The following is a 23,957-nucleotide window of genomic DNA, read 5'->3' as shown; positions in this document are numbered from 1 at the left end:
GCTGCACCTCTGAAATTCCAGCTGTGGATTGCTTTTTTCACTCCATTCATTAACCTGATACTAATGGTCCAATTAATTAGTCAATAAAATGAATAGGAAATAAATTACATTAATTTCTTAGGTAATATGTCAACAAAACACATGAGTTTCCCATATGAACCTTTGTGACTCATGACTCATTATGGACTAAACAGTTTGTGTCAAAGAATTGTGTGCTAAATCCAGTTTATATTTATCTGACTCAGACAGGTCAGAACAGATTGAAATTTTAACACAACTGTGTAAAGAAAGTTTCAAACAGATTATACTTTTTGTATGATCTGATTTTTTCGAATTTATATTATTTGTTATATTTTTTAATGGAAAGGATCGCAGGAGGCAATTCCCCATATTACTCTGAAGTATGTATATAAATATTTGAAGTAGTAATTTTTTTAAAAAGAAGTCTAATTGTAATAGAAATTTTAGTACGGTGCACATTAAGGTAATCTCAAAAATGTTACCAACTCCTCCCATAGAAGGATGTTAAGAGATCATTTTTGCATGAAATAACCTGAAACATTTGGTAATTGTCCAAGCTACGAGATGTTCATGTTTCACAGAAAGAAAAAAAACCAACCAAACAAAACCCAAACCAAACCCAAACCTCGTGCAGAAAATCCCTCCAAATCCACCTACTGGACTTTGCTTAGTCAGACATTGGCAGTGGTTGGCAGCTCCCCATTATGCCTCTAAGTATTGCCCCTTCATTAAGCAAAAGTGTCTTTTCAAGTGAGCTGCAGCCAAAACCACTGTTCCCAGACACTTCAGATTCCTGAGCCAGCTTATGCTTACTTTTTTAAATGACATTTTTAATGAAGAACAGCAGTTTAAATCAACCTTATGTGATAATATGTACAGAAAGTTACTTTCCAGAGTAGAAGAAATTAATTTTGTGTGAAATGCTGTGCAGTACCAGGCTTGGGAGAACAGTGTATGTAAAGTGCCACCACGTGTGCTATAGAGCATTGACTTTCCAAGATAACTGGTTGGTTTCTTTACTTATTCATTGCATAAATAACACGAGCTGAAAAAATAAAATACATACTTCACATACATAATGCAGGGAGGCATAACTACAGAAACCCCATTGTGCACATGGATATGTACACTTCTACATTGAAATTCTTTTCTTTTTTTGTTTATTTCTCAATTTATCTGAGACTAAAATACAAGACTAAGGCAAAGATACTCAAAGTATGGAACTGCTCTGTGGTCAGTTAAGGCCCATAATGTAGTGGCTACAAGTCCTTCCACAGAAAAAGCAGACAAAAAAGCTCAGAGGGACTACATCCATATGAAGTCAGTAAACTGAAGTTTTTATTTGTTTTAATGCAAAATACTCAACAAATTTTGGGTACAATTTTGTTCATTCCATTTCAAATGAAAGAGGGAATACAGCAAATGCAACATTTGTTTCCATCCACTTGATGTCAACAAAGTTGAAATTTTCTTGCAAGTTTGATTACTTTCTGTAGCTCGGTTGTCACTGTTGTACAATTCTGTTGACAATCAAAACTACTTTGAAGTAATACAATTAGTTTTAATGGTTTTGGGTCACAGGAGGCTTCATATTAGCTTTATAGTACAACTGTACTATTTCACTTCCAGTTCCACTGATGCATTCAGAACTTTATTCAAACTGCACTTTAAGTTCGTTAAACTCATCAGAAAACAAAGAAATAGCTTGGGAAGAAAATAAAGATTTTATGAGTATTTTTGTCCTTATTGCTGATGTTTTTCTTTTTCATTATGTTTTCTTATTTTCTAGTTATTCTATATATAGAAGAGCTTTTTTATTTAAACTTTTACCAAACTTTTTGATTTAGACATCAAAACCTGAAAGTGGGTCACTGCAAAAACACCTTGTGACCTCTAAAAATAATCTGCTTCATTTGGAAAAGTATCAAAACCTCAACAGAGCAAGGGCCTTTGTGAAAATCATTGCTAATGAATGTATTAATAATGTGGTATGACAAGGAATTAGAAGATTAAATATTCATGTTCACATTGCTGTGTTACCTCTTACTGTATTGTATTATGGCAAAGATTCTTAAATAAATGATCTGGCTTTGGACTGATGTGAAATGAGTTTAGATTGATGTGACTCACTATTGCAATAGAGCTGTTTGTTTCTTATAGGCTCTGCATCACCAGTATGATGCATAAGTAAATATTAGTCCTGGGTCGTGGGTCATTCTTTTTTGACTCAAAATGGAGTTTTAGTAGGTGCTGGACAGCAAAGTGAGAAACAGTCCTTATTCAAAAGGGTCTCAGTCTAATCCTGAAATCTGTACCAAACGTTCTGGTACATCATATAATTGCACTGCATCTCCTGAAATTGTCCCAGACTATCCTCCACAAGTCTTTGGAGACACGCAATCTGAGAAAAATAAGTCACTACTATTCATATGCACAATGGGAAAACAAAAAAAGTTTGAGAGCGTTACTCCAAGTAGCTGAGTTTTCTTGAGGATAAGCAGGGAGCAGGTCCCCTACATACAGCCAAGTATCCTGGCTATGTTAAAATGTATTGGGTCAACCATGAGGGTACCTGAGCTTCTAAAAAATGAGAAAATTAATGGAATATTTTAATGTTCAAGACCATCTTAGTCTTAGTCATAACTGGCAGATGATTTTGGCTACAACTATCAAAGAAAATAACCTGAGTTTTCTGTCCGATTTGGAAAATTCTAGTAAAAACTATATTCAGGTTTAACAGATCTAAGTCGTAACAAGCTGTAATTGTGCACGGACAAGACGTGAGAGCAAGGAGAGGACGCTGGGATGAGCAGAAACTGTCTGGAGAAGATGGTGCGACGTGAAGGGGCTGCCGGAGATGCTGAGGGAAGGGAAGGTGAGGGCGGCGCGGAGCCGGGGGCACTGAGGGGACCGAGACACGAGAGGAGCTGAGGCGCGAGGCTGGGGGGACTGAGGGGTTTGAGTGGGCTCAGAGGTTTGAGTGGGCTGAGGGGTTTGAGTGGGCTGAGGGGTTTGAATGGGCTCAAGGGTTTGAGTGGGCTGAGGGGTTTGAATGGGCTCAAGGGTTTGAGTGGGCTGAGGGGTTTGAGTGGGCTCAGGGGTTTGAGGGCTCTCGCCCTGCAGTTCCCGCCGCCGCCGCCACGCGCCGCCCTCCGCCGGCCGGAGCCGCCCCGCCGCGGCCCCACCGGCCCGGCAGGGGGCGCCGCTCCCGCCCGCGGGGCGCTGAGGCTGCCGGGAGCCGCCATCTTCTCAACGTGCGGTACCGGGAGCGGCTCCCGCGCCGGGGCCGCGCCGAGCGGGACGGGACGCGTCCGGTGAGTTGTCAGGGGAGCGCTGCCGCGCCCGACAGTACCCGGGGCAGCGGTGGGAGCGGGGGCAGCGGGAGGGACCCCGGGGCGGGTCGGGCTGCACGGCTGCCCGCACTGGCGGCTCTCGCTGCCCCCCGCGGCTCGGCGGGGTCCCCGCCCGGGGCAGGGGGCTCGGTGCCCCCGCGCCGCCCTCACGGCGGTGCCCCGGGAGTGCCGAGAGCCGGCGGGGCCGCCGCTGTCCCCCCGGCCGCTCACGGCCCCGGCGGGGTGGTCCCACGGCGGGGCGTTGCCATGGGGACGGGCACCGCCGCCGCCGCCCGGGGCTGCCCCGAACCGAGCCGTGCCCACTCGATTATTATTTGTCTTTTATTAGACCCATCAGACTTTCTAGAATTTCCTTCCTGCTTCTTGTTAATAAAAATGCGATTTTGTTCAGTTTTGCTTTGTTAAGATCGCAGTAGTTCTTAAGAATTCTGCAGGGAGAAGTTCAGTCAGGTAATATCTTTTTTAGCTGTAATTGAAACTTCAGGCAGTTCTCTTTTGCACAATGGCTATGCTTTTACGCTTATATATTTCTCTTTAAGTTTATTTCTGCTTCTGTACTACTGTCTGATGCTCCTGTCTTCCTGCTAGAAGCCCTCTAAATGGTTGTAAGTACTCATTTCAGTCGAGGTAATGTCTGTCTTGTTAAACTGTTATTAATCTGCACCTGCTATAAAGTACAAATATGTTTGCAGACTGTTTTCATGACTCCTTCACTGCTCCAATCTTACATTGCTGTTTTCATTGCTATGCTTCATGTAGCTAACTGGGAGGATGCTTCATTTCTTCAATGAACAGTTTGAAACGACAGTATCTTAGAATAGGCCGATTTGGAAGGGAAAGTAACCAACTACGAAAAATCATTTTTTTTGTCAAATACTTTTTTTTAAATCTAATACCTTTATGAAGAGCAGTAGGAAATGTTTTAATTTAATGTTCTCATTGTTTATCCTGAAGTAAATCACCACATAACAGAGAAGACAACAGTGAAGTATTCTCTCTAAGAAAACAAGTGTTCATGTAATTGATTAGTTGATTGAGCTTTTATTTGGATATTTTTTTATTTTCTTAATTGCTTCATTTTGCTATCTGCTTGATTGCTTTGCAGTTTTCTTTGAAGTCCTTTACAGAACCCCCAACTACTTCCTTCCGTAGAAAGCTTGGCACCCACAGTGTTGGCCAAGAAGGGCAAAGGAACAAGTTAATGATTGTTCTGCTCCTCCTCTGACCTTGCCCTTTGTAACCAGCAGCAAAAGTGAAAGAATTCTGATGAGGGTGGTTGGTTGGTTGTGGTATTTTTTGACTGCTTCCACTGATATGAGGCAGACTTGTGTTTGTTATCAGAAAAGTAAAAAAAAATATGTGATCATATCTCAATTTTTAGAAGTATGAAAACGGATTTCATTGCAGTGTGTACATGTGATAGGGCTTCTGTGTCTGTTGCTGTCCTCCCAGGGTGGGTGAGACAGCATTAGGGAGCTGAAGAGTTCCAGAAAATCCAACTTGTAATCAGATACAGAATTTCCTAGGAGAGAGAAGTCTGGGTCATGGGATGTTATTCTATCTGCTGTTACAGTTTTTCTCCTTTTTGCTGCCCTGTAGTTTTTAATTCCAGGATTTTGTTTTGTTTTCTTTGGATTTTCTGAAGTATCTCCAATTTATGTGCCTTGCTAGTTTTAGTAAAACATCTACATCTCAGACTTTCCCTGACCCCAGACTCTTTCAATTTAAGGATATATTTTAATTTGGATTTCTTGACCGAAAGAGAATTTTAAAATGTTTTTTTGGTCATAGTTTTGAAGTTGTGCCTTCAGAAACAAAGCTGAAGATTATGTGAAAAAGAAGTTTTTTAACCTCTGGTTTTTTTTCTATCAACAGGAATGTAAATACTGGAATTTGTTCTAAAGACTGTTGGAAAATAGGGATGAAACCAGTATCTGCTTTGACTAATCTATTGCTATACTTGGTCTGATTGGATACTAATTTCTTAGGGAGAATTATTGTAAGTACCTTTTGTATTTTTTTGTTTCAGCAACTAACAGCATACAGTCTTTTGCTGCTTTTTATTTTTCATAGCATGTGGTATTTTTCATGGAGTTCTAATCCAAAATATTCTGAACATGGTGACTGAAAGTTAAGCTCTAGAAATAGCAAGATTTATGAACATGAAAAAGTAGCTGTGTGTGAAGATTAAAAGGCTGTTAAGACTGAAGAAGGCATGCTGCAAAGCTTGAATGGAGTGTCACTCCTATCATTAAAAATGTAAAATGAAGCTGCACCTATCTTGCAGATCATTGTCTTTCTCCTTCTATGTTTTGGAGAGCTTCTTATTAAATAGAAAGGCAAGCAGAGTGTTTTCAACTTTCATTTTTGGTACAATATTATAATTAGAATTAATCCCCAATTCGAATTTAAGATTAAAATACAGAGGATAATTCAAGATGGATTTCCAAGGTTACAAGATGGTATTTGTCTAAATACATACATATATATATGTACATATGTAAAATATATATGCAGATTCTTCTCATTCTTTAATAGCAAAACATTCATGCCAGTGACAGCAGAAAATATCCGGATGCTGTTTGTGCCCCAGGCTGCGGTGCAGTGACTGTGCCATGAGCTCAGCTGGCTGGGCAGGAGCCCTGGCTGGGCAGGGAACGCCCTTGGCAGGGGCGAGGCAGGAGCCGCCGGACTCCCTGAACTTGGGTGCTTTTGCAACTTGGCTTTAGAATCCAGGAGGCTCAGCAGTTTTGCTGTGGCATTAATCATGCTGTAGCTAAAGCACTGTATCATTATATCATTATGAAAGAAGCCCTGTTTTCCCGTATTTTTCTTTAAGTTTAAAGGATTTGTAAAAGGATGTAGCACTAAACCTGAAGCGTGGCTCATACTCAGGGCACTGCAAGTTTTGATGGGCATTTTTTACTGTTGGCTGTTCTCCTTACTAACCCCTGTTGACTGGGTAATTTTTTTGTTCCTTAGCCAAAGGAGCAGTAACTTACTTAGGCTACAGCATGCCAGTTTTTCCTATAGTGGCTGATATTTAATCTTTCATTCCCATACATACAGCTACAGTTCTTCTGAAGACATTTAACTTGCAAGTTCACAAAAACAATTCCTTTTTTTCTCTGCCCTTAGCAGGTGCAAATTTGTCCCACTCTTATCTATAGAGAGCCTTGCCATGAATCCATTTTTCTTGTTTATTGCTCTATTCCGTACCCATATTACTTCTTCATGAAGAAAAATACAATGTGAAAATAATTCTCAGAATGGTGTGTTTCTGTTGGCCTGGTAATGTAGTTTTCAAAGATGGGGAGAGTGTAAGAGTCTTTGTGACTAAAGTAAAAAATTAGGAGGATATAATAGCTTACTGTAACCTTGAGCAGCTGACTGACTTCCTGGGATGACTGACCCTGGTGGGAGGCTAAGTAGGACCTGTCTGGAGAACAGACAGATGAAGCTGAGCTGATGAGTTATGTAACCTTTGGCACTGAATCAAGAGGCATTCTGTAGACACACACCCTCCTTTTAAAATAAAGTAAAATATCTCTAGGCAGAATTTTTTAAAAAATTGCTATTGATAATTAGATGTAAATATGCTAAAATTTGTAAAGACTGTTCACACAAATCCTGTGTTTCTCGTGGGTTTAATCCTTTTAAGTACACTTCCAGTTAGCAGCACGCACCTTCCTTGATCTAGTTGCAGCTGAGCAGGCAGAAACTGAAGTTCATTGAAGTGACATGTGCATAATCTGTGTGTCAGCCAGTACAGTATGTTCTGTTTGATATTTACTTGGTGCACTACTCACATTTCAAAATTCAGTCAACAATAAACACTAATATTGCTCTTACAGTCAGCAAGGCAAGGGGTAGAAGCTCCATGTGTATGTACCCTTTGGTCAGGAACATGAGGCTGTGCAAGTAGATTTCTTATTTGGAGGTTACTGCCATGCTTGTCATGTGGAAGAGTTAAAAATAACTCCTTAAAATGCCAATCTCTTTTAGGGTTAGGGCTAGAAATAACCATATCTAATAAAATATACTTGAAAGGGACAGTGGGTTCTGTACTTTTCCTTCAAAGTATTTCAGATCTAGGTAATATGATAATGTCATATTTTTGCATGAAATCATACCTGTTAATATTTTTAAAGCTGATTTAATCATGAGGGTTTTTGCAGAACCACAGTAGGAAATTTTGCATTTTGAATAAGTTAACATTTTTTTCTATAAATTTTTGTTTTTATCTCTTCTGCTGAAACATAATCAATGGACTATCTAAATGGATACTTTGGCTTGGAAATGGGTGTTGTCTTGTGACAAATTGCCTTCAGATCTTTAAAAGTAGGATTAAACTTGGCTCAGCTTCTGGAAGCTTTTCAGGCTAAAATAGATTTTGTTGACTCACTGTATAAGGAAATATTTAATGCTTCAATAATAGTTAAAATAGCTAGGTTTTATAAGTGAAGATGATCTTTAACATTTCTGGATGTTCTACTTTTGATTCACATGTGCTTAATTAAAACCTATGCAGAAAGGCTTAATTAACCTCTGCACACATACTCTGAACTCAGGTTTGCTGCTGGTATGTATTATAAAGTCTTTTATACCTGTCTTAGGTGGCTCATTTTTGTGAAATTATGTTTCTTAGCCATAAACTATTCAAAAATTTACCTTCAGTCATTTTTCTTCTGCAGGTAATACCTGTCTGAGCGCTGTTATGATGCAGGATATTGCTTTAAATCATTATTCCAACCAAATGGAGTAAGGCAACTGTTAAAATACCTGTGCAGAAATACTATTCCTGAACTACTTGTAATTTTACACTTCGAATAGGTTTTTTTTTAACACTTGTTTGAAATAGAAATAATTGAACTTGATGCTGCATTTAAAGTAGTACTAATGTTGTATATAAAACAATGCTTACACAAGCAAGGAGTTTGCCTCAATGCTTAATGAATATGTAAATGACTTTCCTCTTAGATAAAATGATACTGAAATGTAAACCAGCCGTGTTTGGAGGGGCTGTTGTAAGGAAAGGGCTTCATAAGGTGGATGGAGCATCGTTACAGCTGCTGGATACCTGTGAGGGATTTGTCTGGCTTTTGTCACTGCAGTAGTTACATGTGGGTTGGAGAGGTTTTTCGAATTATAGTTGAACCTTTTTGCTCCAAGAGATCATGATTCGACTATGCTACAATTTGAAAAAGTTACTTTGATGTAAGAATTGATCTGTCATGATTGGACCTTCTGTGTCAGTACTTTCTGCTCTCCTGGTGTGCGCTTTTCGTACTGTTTCAATTGTGAGGTTGAGGTAGATTGCTGACCTCCAGAGACTCCAAATGGGGCAAATTGAAGAATTCATATCACTCTAGAACAAACTGAAAGAATAAAGCTGATAATCTCAGTGTTCTTAGTGATGAATGCATTGTGTATAGGGTGGGGTCTTTGGAATGAAATTATCTAAAAAGTAGATGCTTGCCCATTGCATGAAATAAACATTTTTGCATTAAACATTTAGTGCAAAAAGAATGAATAAATACGTATTAATAAACACTTCAGCTTATTTAAAAAAAAAAAAAAACAAAAACAAAAAACCAAAGCAACACCATTATAAGGTTTATTTGATGTTGGAAGGGTAGAGCTTTAGTGAAAGAATCCAGAAAAGGACTACAAGACTCAGGCTTGCTCATGCAGCATAGACATAAATATGGTTTGAAGATCATCCCTGACAGAGGGCACTGGAGAATCTGGGCCTTACATGAGGGACAATATGTGTTCAAATGGCTTTGGTAGTATATCTTCTTTATCTTATGAAAAAAAATTACTTCCTGTAAGTAGTGCATTCATGTTATAAGGAATTTCATATATATATATATATATAATTCTTTATGCATATGATACTATTGTATCAGACTTATTTTTTCTTTAAGAATGGGAGATTCTAAGATGAGTTCTGATATGGGAGCAGATAAGTGGTGCTTACAACAGAACATGTAGGTAGTTTGTGATAAGTGGGAGCATAAATAATTCTGTCATAACTGTTTTTTAACTTCATATATTGTAGTAATCATTGTAATATGTGATCACGGAATACAACATGAGGAACAGAAAAAGCACAAACCAAGGGTGATCTTTGTGTCTCCAGTAAATTCTTGAGCTCTGTCAGGCTTGACTGTTGTCTTTACCTCTGATTTCACCAAGGACAGGGAGGGCAAATTACAGAGACTGGCTGAGTAGATTGTCTCTTATTTGCTACAGTTATCAAAGAGGGATATAGAGGCTTTATTCTGATTATAAAGTAAATATAAACCAGAAAAGTTAATATGCAGAAATTTAAATAGGATGAGTTTTTTCACTGATTCTGCACTAATTTCTATAGAAACAAAATAGAAATGAAGACACTGCCAGTCATACAGTGAAAGCATATGCATTTGTTTGGGTTTTGTCAATGGACAGTTTGAGGAATCTCTGAAGGATGTGAGGTGGGCTTTGTGTTCTTGTAGGAAGTCTTTCAGGCATCAGATATGAAAAGTAGTATGCAGCTAACTGTTTGTAAGTAATACCAGTTCTGTTATGAATGCAGTGTAGTAGTAGTGATGATAGATGCATAAGGTCACTTGAGATCTTTACAGACACAGTTCTAGAGGCTTTAAAATACAATTTTAAAAGGAAGTAAACATGAACTTTTAAACTTCTTTTAAAAAAATCCACTTGTTTTCAATATATGTGTATATAAAAATACACGTTTTGTGACAGCTTTCATATTACTACATGTAATTACTTGTTTGGGGTTTTTTGCCCTTCAAAGTCAAAACAAGCATATAGGTCAGATTTGTAGGTCAGTCAATGTAATTTATTTAGAGGCTATTTTTGAGTTTGCTAAGCTAAACCAGAAAGCTACAGTATAATTTCTAGTGTCATTACATTAGTCATGAGCTGACATACAGAAGGAATTAAAGCTGGTGCTGGGAAGTCTTGTGATTACATGAAGCACTCACGCTGGGTCTCTAACGTCACGTTTTCTCTGCCTGCTTGTATGTTAATTATCTTTGTCATCTTGGCAGGGGATGCAGCAATCCTGCAATGCACAGGCATTTTAATTTCCCCCTCTCCCTTCTGAACTCTAAAAATGCTTTTGTCCTTCCTGTAGAAACTAAATCTGGTTTCATATAAGCAATTGTTATGATTATAACATCTGCATTGACCTCACAGAAAGTATAATCAATATTAATGCAGGCATTGAGGAAGCTGAATTTTTGCCTGCTCACCTAACTTAGATGAGGACTGGAAATAGATGTATTTCAGGATCCATGTGGAAAATGGAGAAGGACACTTGTTCAAATAAATACGTATTCTGTTCTTCCTTTTTGCTAATTGCTGAATTATTACTGCTTTGTGCTAAGAATTTGATTTGGGCAGTCTCACAATAATTTAATTTACCACTTTGAGATGTGTATGAGCAATAGCCAAGACTTTCTAAGTCAATAATGTCACTGCACTTGTCTGGACAAGGGGTGAAGTTTTACTGTGCTCTGATTTCATCCATACTGGGATGAAGGCAATGACCGTGACAGTTTGTGGTTCTTGCACAGGACCTGCTGTAGCCAAGTTGATTCCTTTCGTCCTCGGGAGACACGGGGCTTGTCTGAGCTCCCTTAGCAGCCTTCTGCAGAAAGGACATGGGGCAGGACTAGCAGTTGATACTCACCCTGGGAAAGTGTAGGGAGGAATAGGAGTGTGCAACAGGTGGTGAGGTGATGGCAGAGGCACAGGAATTTTTGGTAAGAGAGTGTAGGTAGGGCATGGAAAAGTGGAAGCAATGTGCTGGGCGTGAACATTAATGCCAAGACTCTGATCTTGAAAGCAGTGCACAGCTCGTTGTTAAAATGCCCTAGTGAAACTAGTAGCTTATTTCACAAGATATTTTGCTCAAAGATAAATTGAGGTATATCTTTACAATATAGCAGAAGTACAAAAGGGTGTTTTTTTTGTTTCTTTGGTTGGGGTTTTTTGGTTTTCTTTTAAATGAGGTGGGGGTCACGGCCTTCATATGGGGATAATAGGTAGTTGTGCTTGAGAAGTGGGCTCTAAAATCTTGCAAATTTGGTCTGGTTCAGACCTGTATTTTAAATTGAGTAACTTTGTATTTCAGGTTCAGAAGCCTTTTGGCAGGGTTTTACTTAGAAGTTTTGTTAAATATTTTGTTTTTATAGCTTTTAAAGCTATAAACTGGTGGGTTTTCCAGGTAAATGTTTATAGGACTGTCAAATATCTTGATATTTCTGCCTTTCTTTACATATTTTTTGAATTATTTTGGTTTTAGTGTTATGGTGTTTGCCTCTGTGTGGCACATAATGGGTGAGATGGGAGGGAAGAGGAAGAGTCATTTTAGTACAGAAAGGGTGGTAGTTGAATTTAGCCAGTTTCCAGTTTGTGTATGGGTGTGATCTGTCCTTCTGTCTGTGAAACTAAAACAGATATTCTTTGTTTAGGAAACCTAAAGGAGAGCTCTGCCTATGCAGAGATGACGTGTAATGTCCCACATAATTTGGACTGTGCCGCTCCAGACACTGACTGTGGCCAGGAATGGGCACAGGAGCGCTGTCGACTGGGAACGTTTGTTGGATTTCCCCTTGGCTGTCCGGTGTCGCCGTTAGCACTGGCACGAGCTGGCTTTGTTTACACTGGAGAAGGTGACAAAGTGAAGTGCTTCAGTTGCCATGCAACTATTGAAGGATGGGCATCTGGGGATTCTGCAGTTGAGAGACACAAACAGCTTTCCCCAAACTGCAAATTTATTGCTGACTCTGCTTTTCTGGAAGATGATGTGGATCCTGTAGGCCAGAACTACCAGCACAGAACTGAAAATGGTTCCAGCAATTCAGCCCTCCTGTGTGCCCTGGATGACCCTGAGGTGGAGGCAGATTACCTTTTGAGAACTAGGCAGGTTGTGGATATGTCAGATACTTTGTATCCTAGGAACCCTGCTATGTCCAGCGAAGAAACGAGATTAAAGTCTTTTCACAACTGGCCCCTCAATGACCAATTGACACCACAGGAATTAGCTCATGCTGGATTTTATTATACAGGTGTTGGTGATCAAGTGGCGTGTTTTTGTTGTGGTGGAAAACTGAAGAACTGGGAACCCACTGACAGAGCTTGGTCAGAACACAAGAGGCATTTTCCCAAATGCCTTTTTGTACTGGGCCGGGATGTTGGAAATGTTCCAAGTGAATCTATTCCTGATGAATTTGGGATAAGTGGCCTGAACAATGCACAGCACCCAAGGAATCCATCTATGGCAAAATATGGAAGACGTTTACAAACATTTTTGTCTTGGATATATCCTGTTGACAAGGAGCAACTTGCAGAAGCTGGGTTCTACAGCGTAGGTAAGCCAGACCTTAGAGTGGGTAATACCTTTTACAAAGGAATTGTATATGAGAAAATGTCTTGTTATGGAAAAAAGGGCATTTTTAAAAATTCTAATATGCAATGATTTGCCAGAATTGTGTTACTCTGTTAACTACTTCTCACAGTTCTTGTGTCTTAAGTACATTATATACATTATATCAGGTATGTTTAATAGCAAAATAGAAACTTGGTCATAAATTTACTTCTAGCAGTAAAACAGCCAAGTGTTTACATCTTTCACAATGACAGTTATTGGAGTTAGTATTTTTTAAGACATGAACTGCTGTCCTCGAGACCTGAGGTGTAAGGAGTGGGCCTGTGGCCTGCACAGAGGCCTGTGAACAAGACAATGCAGGTTGTGTGCCATTTTACTTTGTTAACACATGTTTGCATTATTATGGCATGTGGACATCCAGAACTAGCAGATGCCACTACTGCCTACTGTAAAAGCTTTATGAAGACACTGATGCCAGTGGAAGAGCTTTTACTCTTTAGACATTTAGTGTTTGACTTAGGTAAGACTCCAGTGTCTCTGTGCATTGGTTTCCCAGTTAGATGGAATTGCACAGTGCCTTTAAAGACCTTTGAAATTCCTCTCTGAGAGGTGCTGTGTGAGTGCAAAGTGTGAGGTCACAAAGAAAAGGAGTAATCTCTTGCTCTCTTCTTAATTGACTTCTCTTAGTAGCTCTCGGAAGAACTTTTTAATCTGATTCCATTTGTTCAACCTGTGGCCATAAATAACCTTTGATATATTCCTGTGTGGGTTATACATGGACAATATTTGTACCCAGCAGAAGTGTTTTTATTGATTTCTTCCCAAATTCCTAGAAGTACCAAGAGATCTGTATTGTGAAGGTGCAGTAACTGGGCACCAGCTTATCAGGCTGTTCAGGTGACTTCTGTGAAAACTGTTTCCTGTGGCCTGAGAATAATTTAACCCTCTAGGAAAACTCTGTCCATACCTCCTCTCATCTCAATAAACACAATATCTAAGTAGTTTCTGGTGCAGTCTTGGATTACAGTAGACACAGTGCTAGAACAGAGAGAATGCAGTTCTCCTCAGCTGGTTATGCTACTGCTGCATAGGGCCTGTTGAACTTAACATGGAAATGAAGGACCAAAAAGACATGTAAACATCCCTAATTCTTTGTGGCTATCTTCAGGGCTTGTTTACCATTGGATGGAGTTACTTAATAATAGATTATTTTTAGCTTTTGCTTTTTATCTATAATAACTTACTCAAATAAAATTCAGGAAAACTTCATGCTACTCTTATTTTGTATTTTTTTAAGCTCAATTCTCTCCTGAACATTTGGTTTAAATCATTTGTGTTGTCCTCTGTTAAAATGGAGTTCTTTTTAGTTGAAATTGCGAATCAGTAAAATAAAGATTTCATTTCTTAGTAATGTAACATTTTAGTTGCAAACTTGATGTTATGCTTACTAGAAATTCTTGTGTGTCCTCAGGTAATGGTGATCATGTTGTGTGTTTCCACTGTGGTGGAGGATTGCAAGAATGGAAGGAAAATGAAGATCCATGGGATCAACATGCCAAATGGTTTCCTGGGTAAGGCATTTTTTACTGCTTTCTTGGTGCATGTCTGAGTCTTATTTACAGTATGTTGCATTATAATGACAGAGCATTCTAATAAAGGTTTCAGAAGGTTGATTATGGCTTAATATTTAAATTTATGAAAATAATTTTATGTTGGCTTATTTCTAGGCATTATTAAAGGGAAGGAAAGATTTCTGTATCTGGACTTAACTGGTCTCTTAGCAAGAAGAATTATGTAGTTTTGTGAATATGTATCTGATTTTTCTTCTCATTATCCAAGTGCTACATCTAATGGTTATCTTATTAGCTACATACATGTCAATGTTTGTAACTTATACCAGGATACAAAATGACTAAGCTTCTGTCACAGTGCAAACAAAGCTGAAGAAGTCAGCAGTGGCATGGAATTCAAAACACAGTTCTGTATAATTTTAAAGGATGAAGGATTCCAGACCCAGAAGCGCTTTTTAGAAAGACTGACAATGTTGTCTTAAATCTATTTTGAGGAAAGGAAGAACAGTATATGACTCAGTAATTCTTACAAGTGGACAGAAGCTGTCCAAGTACAAAGTCTCAGTTACTTATGTAACACTGATAAAATCAATGTCTTTTATGTGTTTGCTGCCAAATTTCTCTTTTGTGGTGAAAGGCTCTCTTGAAGTTTGAGGTTGGTATTTATGTATTAGCTGTTCCCTTTTCCAGTAGTGGTACAGGCAGATTTTAATTATTAGCCTCTGCCACTCGAAAGAGATACAATTCCAAGTTTTTGGCTTGGTGCAGCAAATGGTTAAGATGTGTTTTCTTGCTACATTTCACTCCTCTTGGTTTGGGTTTGATTTTGGTTTAGGTTGCTTAAACTATGTCAGATTTGATTAGATCCTCTCAGGTCATTAGGAGTCCTGTTTGGGGGGTTGTTGGCACGTCAGTAGCAGTGTCAGTCTCACAGCTGCTGTCTGTGTCCCCAAAGGTGAGGTGGAGCTGGAGTACTATTGCCAAGGAGTTGTGGCATTCCCTACATCTTCTGGTAGGGAAGAGCTCTGCCCAGTGGCTAAGACTGGCTGGAAAATAGTGAAAGCAAACATGTAAGGCACCTGTCTTACCAGTGACTGCTTTGGTTGCAAAAGGCTAAAAGAACCAGCATTTTAACATAATGTTTGGTTTTAATTGGTCTTTACCTTTTTAAACCTGTGGCATGAGCTGTCATGGCCAATAACTCTTCAGCTTTCTGTTTCACCAAAAAAAGTGAGAAAGAAAAGTACTGCTTAACCGATTAAGATATTTCTAGAAATGTTTCAATAAGATCGCAGATGTTGACTAAACATTAGAGATTTTAAAAGCCAGTATTCTGAATTATGTAGGAAATTTATCAAAGCTTCCAAAGTTATGTAATAAATTTTTGCTTCTGATGTGGTTTTAGTAAAACTAAATATTTTCATTTTTAGGTGCAGGTTTTTGAGCAAGGAAAAGGGGATAGAATTTATAAATAATGTTCACTTAAGAGACGCATGTAGTGATCCAACAGTAAGTGTCTTGCTTATTAATCGTTTTGTTAAAATAGAAAAAGTCTTAACATAATTTTCATATGAAGTTACTCTTCTTATGTGTCTGTCATTTAATTCTCCTGCTGCTTTTTTCATTGGCAGAAAGTGAAAGACATCAAAGTAGGTTTTGGTTCTGTCAATCAGAGTTTACAGTCTCCCAGTTCTCTGTAGCTGGATCATGGAACAAAGCCAGGGTACTCTGTATATGTTGTCTACTGGGTACTGAACAAGTGCCATTTGTTTTATAGCCTGGGAACCTAAGGTTTATGATGAATAAAAACAGATAAATTTTCTTTTCTTGTTACAAACAGTATGAAAGATATAACAAAATACTGATCATTTTGCAATTGTTCAGAGTGGATTTAATTAATAATCGAGATCAAACAGCTATTTTCTGGTTTGTAACTGTATAGGTTTCCTTCTACTTCTTCAGAATTGTAATTTTGTGTTTTTGTATTTCACTTTTAGACAGAAGCTGCTGAAGGGACAATACTTCCTAAAGGTATTCCCCCCTATTTTGGAATATCCATATTTGAATGTATAGTGAAGGAAATGGTTAAATTTAAAAATAACCCTATAACATTTTTAAATAAAGCATGACAGGCAAATTGTTGGATGATACTCTTCCATTGCTACGTTGCTTCTAAAGAACTGCAGAATGAATTTTATTTCTCTCAGGGGAAATAGAATCATGGTTTGGTAAATATTGTAAAGTAGAGATTGCTGAACCATGGAAGAAGAATGTATAGGATGCAGTCTGACATCTAGTGAGTGTGTATCAAGCATTGAATTAGCAGTGCTGTGGGATGGATGTTAAAGAACACTGAACTGAATCCTTTTTCATGGGGCAGGAAGAGTTGGGCTCTTAAATGGCAGGGACTAGGAAGCTGAGGAAGCTGAAGTAGTTTGTTATGTGTTCCAGTATTTCACATTCCTGCAATGCTTTTCACAAATACCAAGCAATAAAAGGACTGGACAGTTAAAGGGGTAGTAGGAGGGCAGTCAAGCAGCTTCATCCCAGGGAATGAGAGCTGTTGCTACTAAGAGTGGTTACACAAAACCTATTTAAGAAATCTCTCACACTGCTCATTTATGAGTGTGAAAATCGGGTTAAAAAATTTTACTCTTTGAACAATTTTGATAAGTAAGAGGAAGGTCCAACATGCTGAAAAATGTTTTCCCAAAGTAGTGTTGTGTCTTACCATGGATAGACCTGCTTGCTTGCTGATGGTGCTGTGTTTTGGTTTTATAAATTCAAATTGTTTATTGGTTTCTCTCAACATATGTATGATTTTTTTTTCTTCCCTGAACTGAATTAAAACTAATGTTACCAAATACCTACAAGTAGCAAAATTCTCAAATTGGAAATATGGTTCCTTTGGCTACGTATTTGCAAACGTCTCTTAGAGTACTGTAGTGAATACTGTCCAATAATTAGGTTCATCCTTGTTAAATTGTTTTTATTTTTTTTTTTAATTTCTTGTTTTAGATGATCTCTTACAGAATCCTTTGGTACAAAGTGCCATAGCCATGGGTTTCAGTTTGTCTGAGATTAGGAACACCATGGAAAAGAGATTGCAGATGACTGGAGAAAGTCACACATCTGTTGAGGATCTGGTAGCAGACTTAAGTGCTCAGAAAGAAAATACAAGGGAAGAAGAACCAAATGAAATCCCAGTTGAGCAAGATGAGCTTATTCAATTACAAAACCTCTGTGTGTACTTTCATATCAGCTCTTTAGTCTGTGAAATACTTTTTGTTGTTATCTGTTTATCCTACCCTCCGATCCCAGCCTTACCTAAGGTGAAGTTACAGTATTGTAACTTAAAATTCAAGGGATCTGTGTTTGGACATTCAAAAAACTGAACAAAGAGGGTGTTAAAATATTTGAGTGTAGCAGCATTTATAAGTATAATTTATAAAATAAGTAATATTAGTACCTCAGAAATGTGTGATACTGAAAGTCTAGTGTGCTTCTGGGAAAGGTTATATGTGCTAACAAAAAAGCCAAAATTGTGACAATTACATGTGAAAGCAAGAGTAACTATAGGTGTGGGGTATCTTGTGGCAAAATGAAATGGTCACAGTGATACACTGTCATATTCAGTGTGCTCAGTATGAAAAAGTCTTAGTAGGGGATTGGTTATTTTTCAGTATATAATTTTGCTTGGGGTAGAAGCATTTTCCGTCTTGGCCAATGAGAAGAATTGTACTTCTAAATGGTGTTTCTTTGTGTTCCAGCTTTGCTGGGATGTGCAAGTCATGCTCAGAAAGCCCTTGTGGTGCACTCTGCAAATAGACCAAACCCAGGAATTCTGATTCAGGAGACTTGTAATTTAAGACAAGCATATGGGTGGCATGGTAGGCAGAGATCTTACCAGCCTACTCCTTTAAATAAGATTTCTAATGGACATCATGGGCAAAAAGAACTTGCAATGCAGCTGGACATTATTTTGGTGGTTTCAAGCTCTTACAGATATAGCTAGCTAAACTCCCTGCTTGTATTGGCTTGGGAGATGTAATGAGATGAGAAGGGGAAAAAAAAGAGGATTCTATGCTGCAGCTGGGGTTCCTCTCTCTTGTAATATTTTATTTTGTTCTTTTTAAGGGTGTGACCTTTAAATCATATGAAGAAAACATTGTCCTTGTGTGTAAAGAGAAAAAAAAAGAATGAGATTGATTGTTACTGAGTATGTTAACTTCTTTTTATGTGTTTCTTTTCCTCAGACCTCAGCACTGAAGAGAAGTTAAGACGCTTGCAAGAAGAAAAGCTCTGTAAAATCTGTATGGCTAAAGATGTGTCAGTTGTCTTCATTCCCTGTGGGCACTTAGTTGCCTGTAAGGAATGTGCTCAAGTACTTAGTGAATGCCCTCTGTGTCGTACAGATATTATGAGAAAACAGGACATTTTTATGTATTAGTGAAATACACAGCACTAGGGATGCAAATGTTTCCTGCTTTATTGCTTTAAATATGTGCAATGTAATGTTAAAAAGGCAGTTAATTCCAGGATGTGGCAGTATTTAGATTTTTCTGCTGTCAAACTCTACGTGTTTTAACACTTCAAAAATTATTTAAATTATTTTTCTGAAGTGAATTTTTTTGTATGTAAAAAGCAATATAAAAAGGTAAATATGTATATTTTGTAACTTCAGTTCATAGACTGAAAGCCCAAATGATGCAAACCTTTGTGATCATTCCTTTGCTTCACTTTGGTAGGACTCTGTATGACTGAAGTTTATGCAAATACAGTTGTATAAAGAGCCTATCCCTGTATAAAATTTGTAAGTAAGTTAATTTAAAATGCTGTTGTATACGTGTGTATTATAGCTGAGATTTTAACTTCTTAAAAATGTTATGTAAGATTGAAAATATTATTTCTCTAACTGTGGTTGTGACATAATTCAGAACATACACACAAACCTGCTGCTGAATACTTCACCTTCTGTTTACTTCTTCTGCTTTGTAAGTTTGTCTGTTTTGATATGTGTCTCCTTGTCTATTTTTTTGGGTTTAGATGTAGGAATTGGCTTCAGTAAACTGAAGTTTTAGCCATCCATTTTCCACAAAAATCCCTCTGTATATAAAATGTACATTAATTTCATTGATTTTTGAGAACTAAACAGAAATGAAGGAGATTTTATGCACCTTGTGCCCTTCATGAGAGGAGTGGGCAAGTTAAGGACTATTCTAATGAGAGTCACCTTAAAATACTCAAATGTTTTCATACTGGACTCTATTTCCAATTAAAAAAAGTATCACAGCTTTGTATTTTAGTACAGCTGTTTTATGGTTACTGTTCTTTATTATGTGACTTCCTTGTTTTGTGGAGTATATACATAGTATATACACTATGTTCTGTGTATATACTTTTGAGTTCTACACACTAAAAGATTTAGAATATAGAATATAGAGAATATAGTTTTTCACATGGTAAAAGTTTTAAATCAAATACACAGAAATTTAATATCTACCTTTTCTATTTTTTTTAATCTGTGCTGTGTGATGTAATTAATATGTAAAATAAAGTGCAACCGAGTTGTTCCTTGAGCAGTATTTGATTTGCACCTGGAAAAAAAATAATTTATAACAGAAGGCTGCTTTCTGTTGTTTTTTGTTTTATAACTAAACTGTTATTAATGTAACCACAGTGTTATTAGGCATAATGAACATATTTTAATTGGAGAGGAAATAAAATCTATTGTTTGTATAAATTAAAGTTGTTTAATTATAAAATTAAACTACATTAATTTTGCTATTTTTTTCTGATAGAATTTTGTCTTACAAATAGATGATGAGTAGAAATTCGTAAAGAATTCAGCACAGATGTTTTATTTTGCCTTCTTGTGCCTTTGTGAAGAGTTTAGAGTTTGAGATGTCCTGCATGCGGAGATTTTTCAGGACAGCTATGGACTGGCAGTTCTCACGGGCTGTTCCTTGCACCCCTTGCAGGGAGGGTTTTCTGTACTTTTCCTGGGAAATTGCAGGGGGGCTGTTAGCTCATGAGCTGGTGTATCTTGCCTGAAATAGCTTTTTCAGTTAAGGTGGCAAACTGTGTTTTGCTGACTTGCTTAAGCAGATGGTTGGTTACCTAACCTTGTCCTGGGTCATGTGAGAGGCTGTTTGGATCAGCTGGATCCAACTCACAGGCTGCAGGACTTGGCACGAGGCAACAAAGGCCTGTCTGGGAAAGAGGCTGACCAAATTTGCTTAAACTGTTACAAAACTAAATCCTAGTAAGGAGATGATTTGGGGTGTAAATACAGTATGTAAAGTGTCTGAGAAAAGCTGGAAAGTAGGTGACAAATAATACCTTCTTAACTGGCATGGAGAGGAAACACATGGTCCAAGTAATATGGAAGCAGAGCATAAATGCTTCACATTAAAGCTTGGTAACTTTTAAAAGGTATATTTCTATGTTTTTGTATACATATCTCTTACTGCAGCTTTTTCATATATTATAAAAGATACAGCTATATGACAATTCAACTTGTAATCACTTGGGGACATTAAAGGGTTAAAAGCCTGTTAGTGAGATGACAAAATAACTGCTCTGTAGGTTTAGATTTCTTTTTTTTTAATACAATTAGAGTTCTATTCAGACTAAATGTGAAAAAATAATTAGCATAGTCATCAAATTCTGACAGCTCAAATTAGGAAGATAGTTTTTTCAAATTACTTTGATTTTTCAGTATCTTAAACTGAGAAGTTCCATGGCTGCTGATACTGGGTGTTTAAAGTGTTTAAAGACAGAAATGAGGGATGCAAATACCTGGAAGCACAGGGGTTTTGAAAAGGAGGTTAGCAGCAGGACAAAGATGCCTTGGGAGTTGATTTTTATAGAGGAGTTACTTGGGAGCTATACAATATATTTGAATATCAGTATTCAGTAACTTTCTTCCAGTGGCTTCTGTGTAAAATCTTCCATTTTATTTGTAGCAGCAGAACTATTAAGAAAGGGTTTTCAATAACACTTCCTGGAAGTGTGTTGTTTAGAGAGCATGGAAAGTACACACCTCATTTAGAAACAGAAGGCTAAAGCAAGGAAAACACGGACAGTCAAAGTTTTTGTTACACATGTAGCTTTTTCTCACTGCCTTGAAACATGGGGCCCGAACCTTAACCCTGATTTACTAAGCTGGAGTTTGTGTCTCTACAGATTAGTAGCTGTCTGGGGTTTTTTTGATTTGTTCTGAGGCTTGATCCAAGGCTTATAGCACAATAAAAAGTTTTTAAATTATTACAGCTTGGGGTTTGGTTTTGTTTTTTGTTTGGGTTCTTTCGGGTTTGTTTTTGTCTGTTTGTTTTTTAAATTAGAGTATTTAAACATTTCTTTTAACATGGCCTGGTTAGTTTTGACCACAGTGGTCCAATGTTTGTTTTTGTTAGCTGTGCATGCAGTCTGAAGCTACAGGACAAGTTTTCAAAGCATTGTTGTTAACCTGAGGCCTGGATTTTAGTTAGGTTTTATGTTTGTTTTATTGAAACTAACAAAAATGTCATTACAAAGGGTTGGGACTGAGTTACAGCTGGGCACTTGATTACCATGTGCATGTGAATCGTCAAGCTGAAGGGTTGTACGCTGGGATGGAACCTTGCACGGAGCAGTGACATTTGCTGCCACAGTATTCAGGAACTGCTTGGAAGAGACTCTGCTCCTCCTCTCAAGGTGTGCAAGTTCAAGCACATGATGTGTAGGGCCCACCTGAGGGAAGATTGGCTCTTCATAGAGCAGAGGAGGAGCTGGAGGTTCTTCTGGCTTTTGCAGTGTTTTCTGCAGTGGTTTGTGTGTGAGCAGCGAGTTGTCACAGTGTTCTCTGTTACCCCCTGCTTTGGGCATGACTGACTCCTGTTGGCAAGGCCAGATGTCAAAGAATGGGCTACAGAAGCACTTCCACTGCTGCCCCTGAGGCTTTTTTGTGCCAGTCCTGTGCAGAGCAGCTGGATTCGCCTCAGCTCTTGAATCATGAAGGATGTTGGTCCTCTTCTCCAAAGGGTCTGATGGGAAAAGCCACTCTAGCAACATCACCTTAATTACTCATGGAACTGAGGGACGAGCGAATACTCTCCCTCTTACCATTTTTTGCATGGCTTACATGTGTTACATTTTACTGAATATCTTGAAAACTTGATTGAGAAAATCTTTCCTCCCCTGTGCCCCTGCCGTGGCTTTGCACTGACTCAGGTTGTTGGGAGTCCTTTCCCATCTTTGTGGGCCACTGTGTCGTGTGGCTTCGAGAGCCCTACTCATGCTGCTGTACAGCTGCAATTACAGTGTGGCTTTCTGTGAGGAGGCAAATGACCTGTGGTAATGAACAACCTGTGCTGAAATTCAGATTTTATCTTTAATTTTTTCTTAACCAGGAATTCCTGTTAAGCAATACTGACATCAACATTACAGTAAAACTACAAGCGTTAACTCGGAGAACATGGCTCTGTGACTAACCTACCAAAACACTTTCTTTTTCCTAGGACAGTAGACAGTATACATTCAGTTATAAATGGCTTGGATAAACAAAACCCCAAGGAAAATCTAGGCACAATGGTATTAATTATATTGTGAGTATATCATATTTCAAGGTGGGTGAAAACTGCTTGGTTGGTTTTGGATTGTTATTAATTTAGAGTTTTATAGCCTGCATAGGCTGTTGGCTGAGATTAATTGCTTGATAAGTAAGAATCACTGCAAATGTATTGGAGAGATATTTGAATTAGGGTTTTGCTCCCAGACTGAAACATTGTGCTTACTATCAAAAAAATGAAAAACACATTTGCAGAGTCCCACTGTGAAAATATTTAGAAGAATCATTACAATAATTGCTGAAAAGCCAAGTTTAGTATAAATGGATATTGGTCACCTGCAAATTTTGGAAAGTGAATTAACCTAACCTTCAGAGATTAACAAGACTGTATTTAAATTTATTCATGTTGTGTCTTTTTGATCTTATGAAGTTAGCTCTTGCTGTAAAACTCTTGACACAATTTCTCTCAAGTAACTTAATTTTGCAGCGTACGATGAGAGTCACCACTTAATCCAAATCTTCTGAATACCCGCTTTTCAAAACTGGATATTGAGCCACAGTCATCTCTTCCTTTTAACTCCTGAGTAACAGAGAGAGGCTTTTGAATCCAGGATTGACTTTACCACCCTGTCCTGCATAACTGACCCGTGTGATGTTATTGGAGTCACTATGGGAGCTCTCTCAGAAGGGTACAAACCACCAGAAAAATAATTGTTGCTTCAAATGGGTGTTTTGCAAGAATAGATGTAGCAAAAATAACAATTAGCACTTTCATAACTTTGTCAACAGTTGTTGTAAAAGCTTAATTGGCAATTGCAAGTTTCTTTGAGGAAGATCCATGTTCTGGGTTGGGAGCTTCACCTCTGCTGGGCTCACAGCTGGAACCAGAAGTACAGGGGATGGAGATATGGGTATGCCCCCGGGGGAGTGGGGTTGGCAGTTGTTGTCCTCAGCACATATTGTGTATTGTGAACATCCCAGGTGTGCCCCTCGCCACGGAGGGGGAAACACTTTGGTCACAGCTGCTGGCACTGAGGCTTCACAGCACTGCT

General features: G+C 38.2%; 1 protein-coding gene across 7 annotated transcripts; it reads left to right on the top strand.

Moving 5' to 3' along the window:
• The first annotated feature begins 3,231 nt into the window (after positions 1–3,231).
• Positions 3,232–21,623, top strand: XIAP (X-linked inhibitor of apoptosis). 7 transcript variants are annotated; one of them, XM_017815642.1, is made up of 9 exons: positions 3,283–3,335; positions 3,914–3,979; positions 5,250–5,373; positions 11,867–12,766; positions 14,255–14,354; positions 15,785–15,863; positions 16,352–16,385; positions 17,373–17,597; positions 18,611–21,623. In XM_017815642.1, the coding sequence occupies exons 4-9, from the start codon at positions 11,899–11,901 to the stop codon at positions 18,802–18,804; spliced, it is 1,500 nt and encodes a 499-aa protein (XP_017671131.1). In that variant the 5' UTR covers positions 3,283–3,335; positions 3,914–3,979; positions 5,250–5,373; positions 11,867–11,898; the 3' UTR covers positions 18,805–21,623. The 7 variants fall into 7 exon arrangements, with proteins under 7 accessions (XP_017671123.1, XP_017671167.1, XP_017671131.1 ...); XM_017815634.1 differs by lacking the exon at positions 3,914–3,979 and having other exon boundaries at positions 3,232–3,335; XM_017815650.1 differs by lacking the exons at positions 3,283–3,335; positions 3,914–3,979 and adding an exon at positions 3,698–3,824.
• Positions 21,624–23,957: the final 2,334 nt, after the last annotated feature.

The sequence above is a fragment of the Lepidothrix coronata genome, unplaced genomic scaffold, assembly GCF_001604755.1.
Source record: "Lepidothrix coronata isolate B3197 unplaced genomic scaffold, Lepidothrix_coronata-1.0 Scaffold2, whole genome shotgun sequence".
NCBI lineage: Eukaryota > Metazoa > Chordata > Aves > Passeriformes > Pipridae > Lepidothrix > Lepidothrix coronata.
Note: the sequence above shows the minus strand (reverse complement) of the source record. Positions and strands in the feature narration are given on the sequence as shown.

Coding starts and splice junctions, on each gene's coding strand:
- XIAP (XM_017815634.1), top strand. CDS start 11,899: ATGACGTGTAATGTCCCACATAATTTGGACTGTGCCGCTCCAGACACT. Junction 14,355..15,784: donor CATGCCAAATGGTTTCCTGG/GTAAGGCATTTT, acceptor TTTCATTTTTAG/GTGCAGGTTTTTGAGCAAGG. Junction 17,598..18,610: donor TATTCAATTACAAAACCTCT/GTGTGTACTTTC, acceptor TCTTTTCCTCAG/ACCTCAGCACTGAAGAGAAG.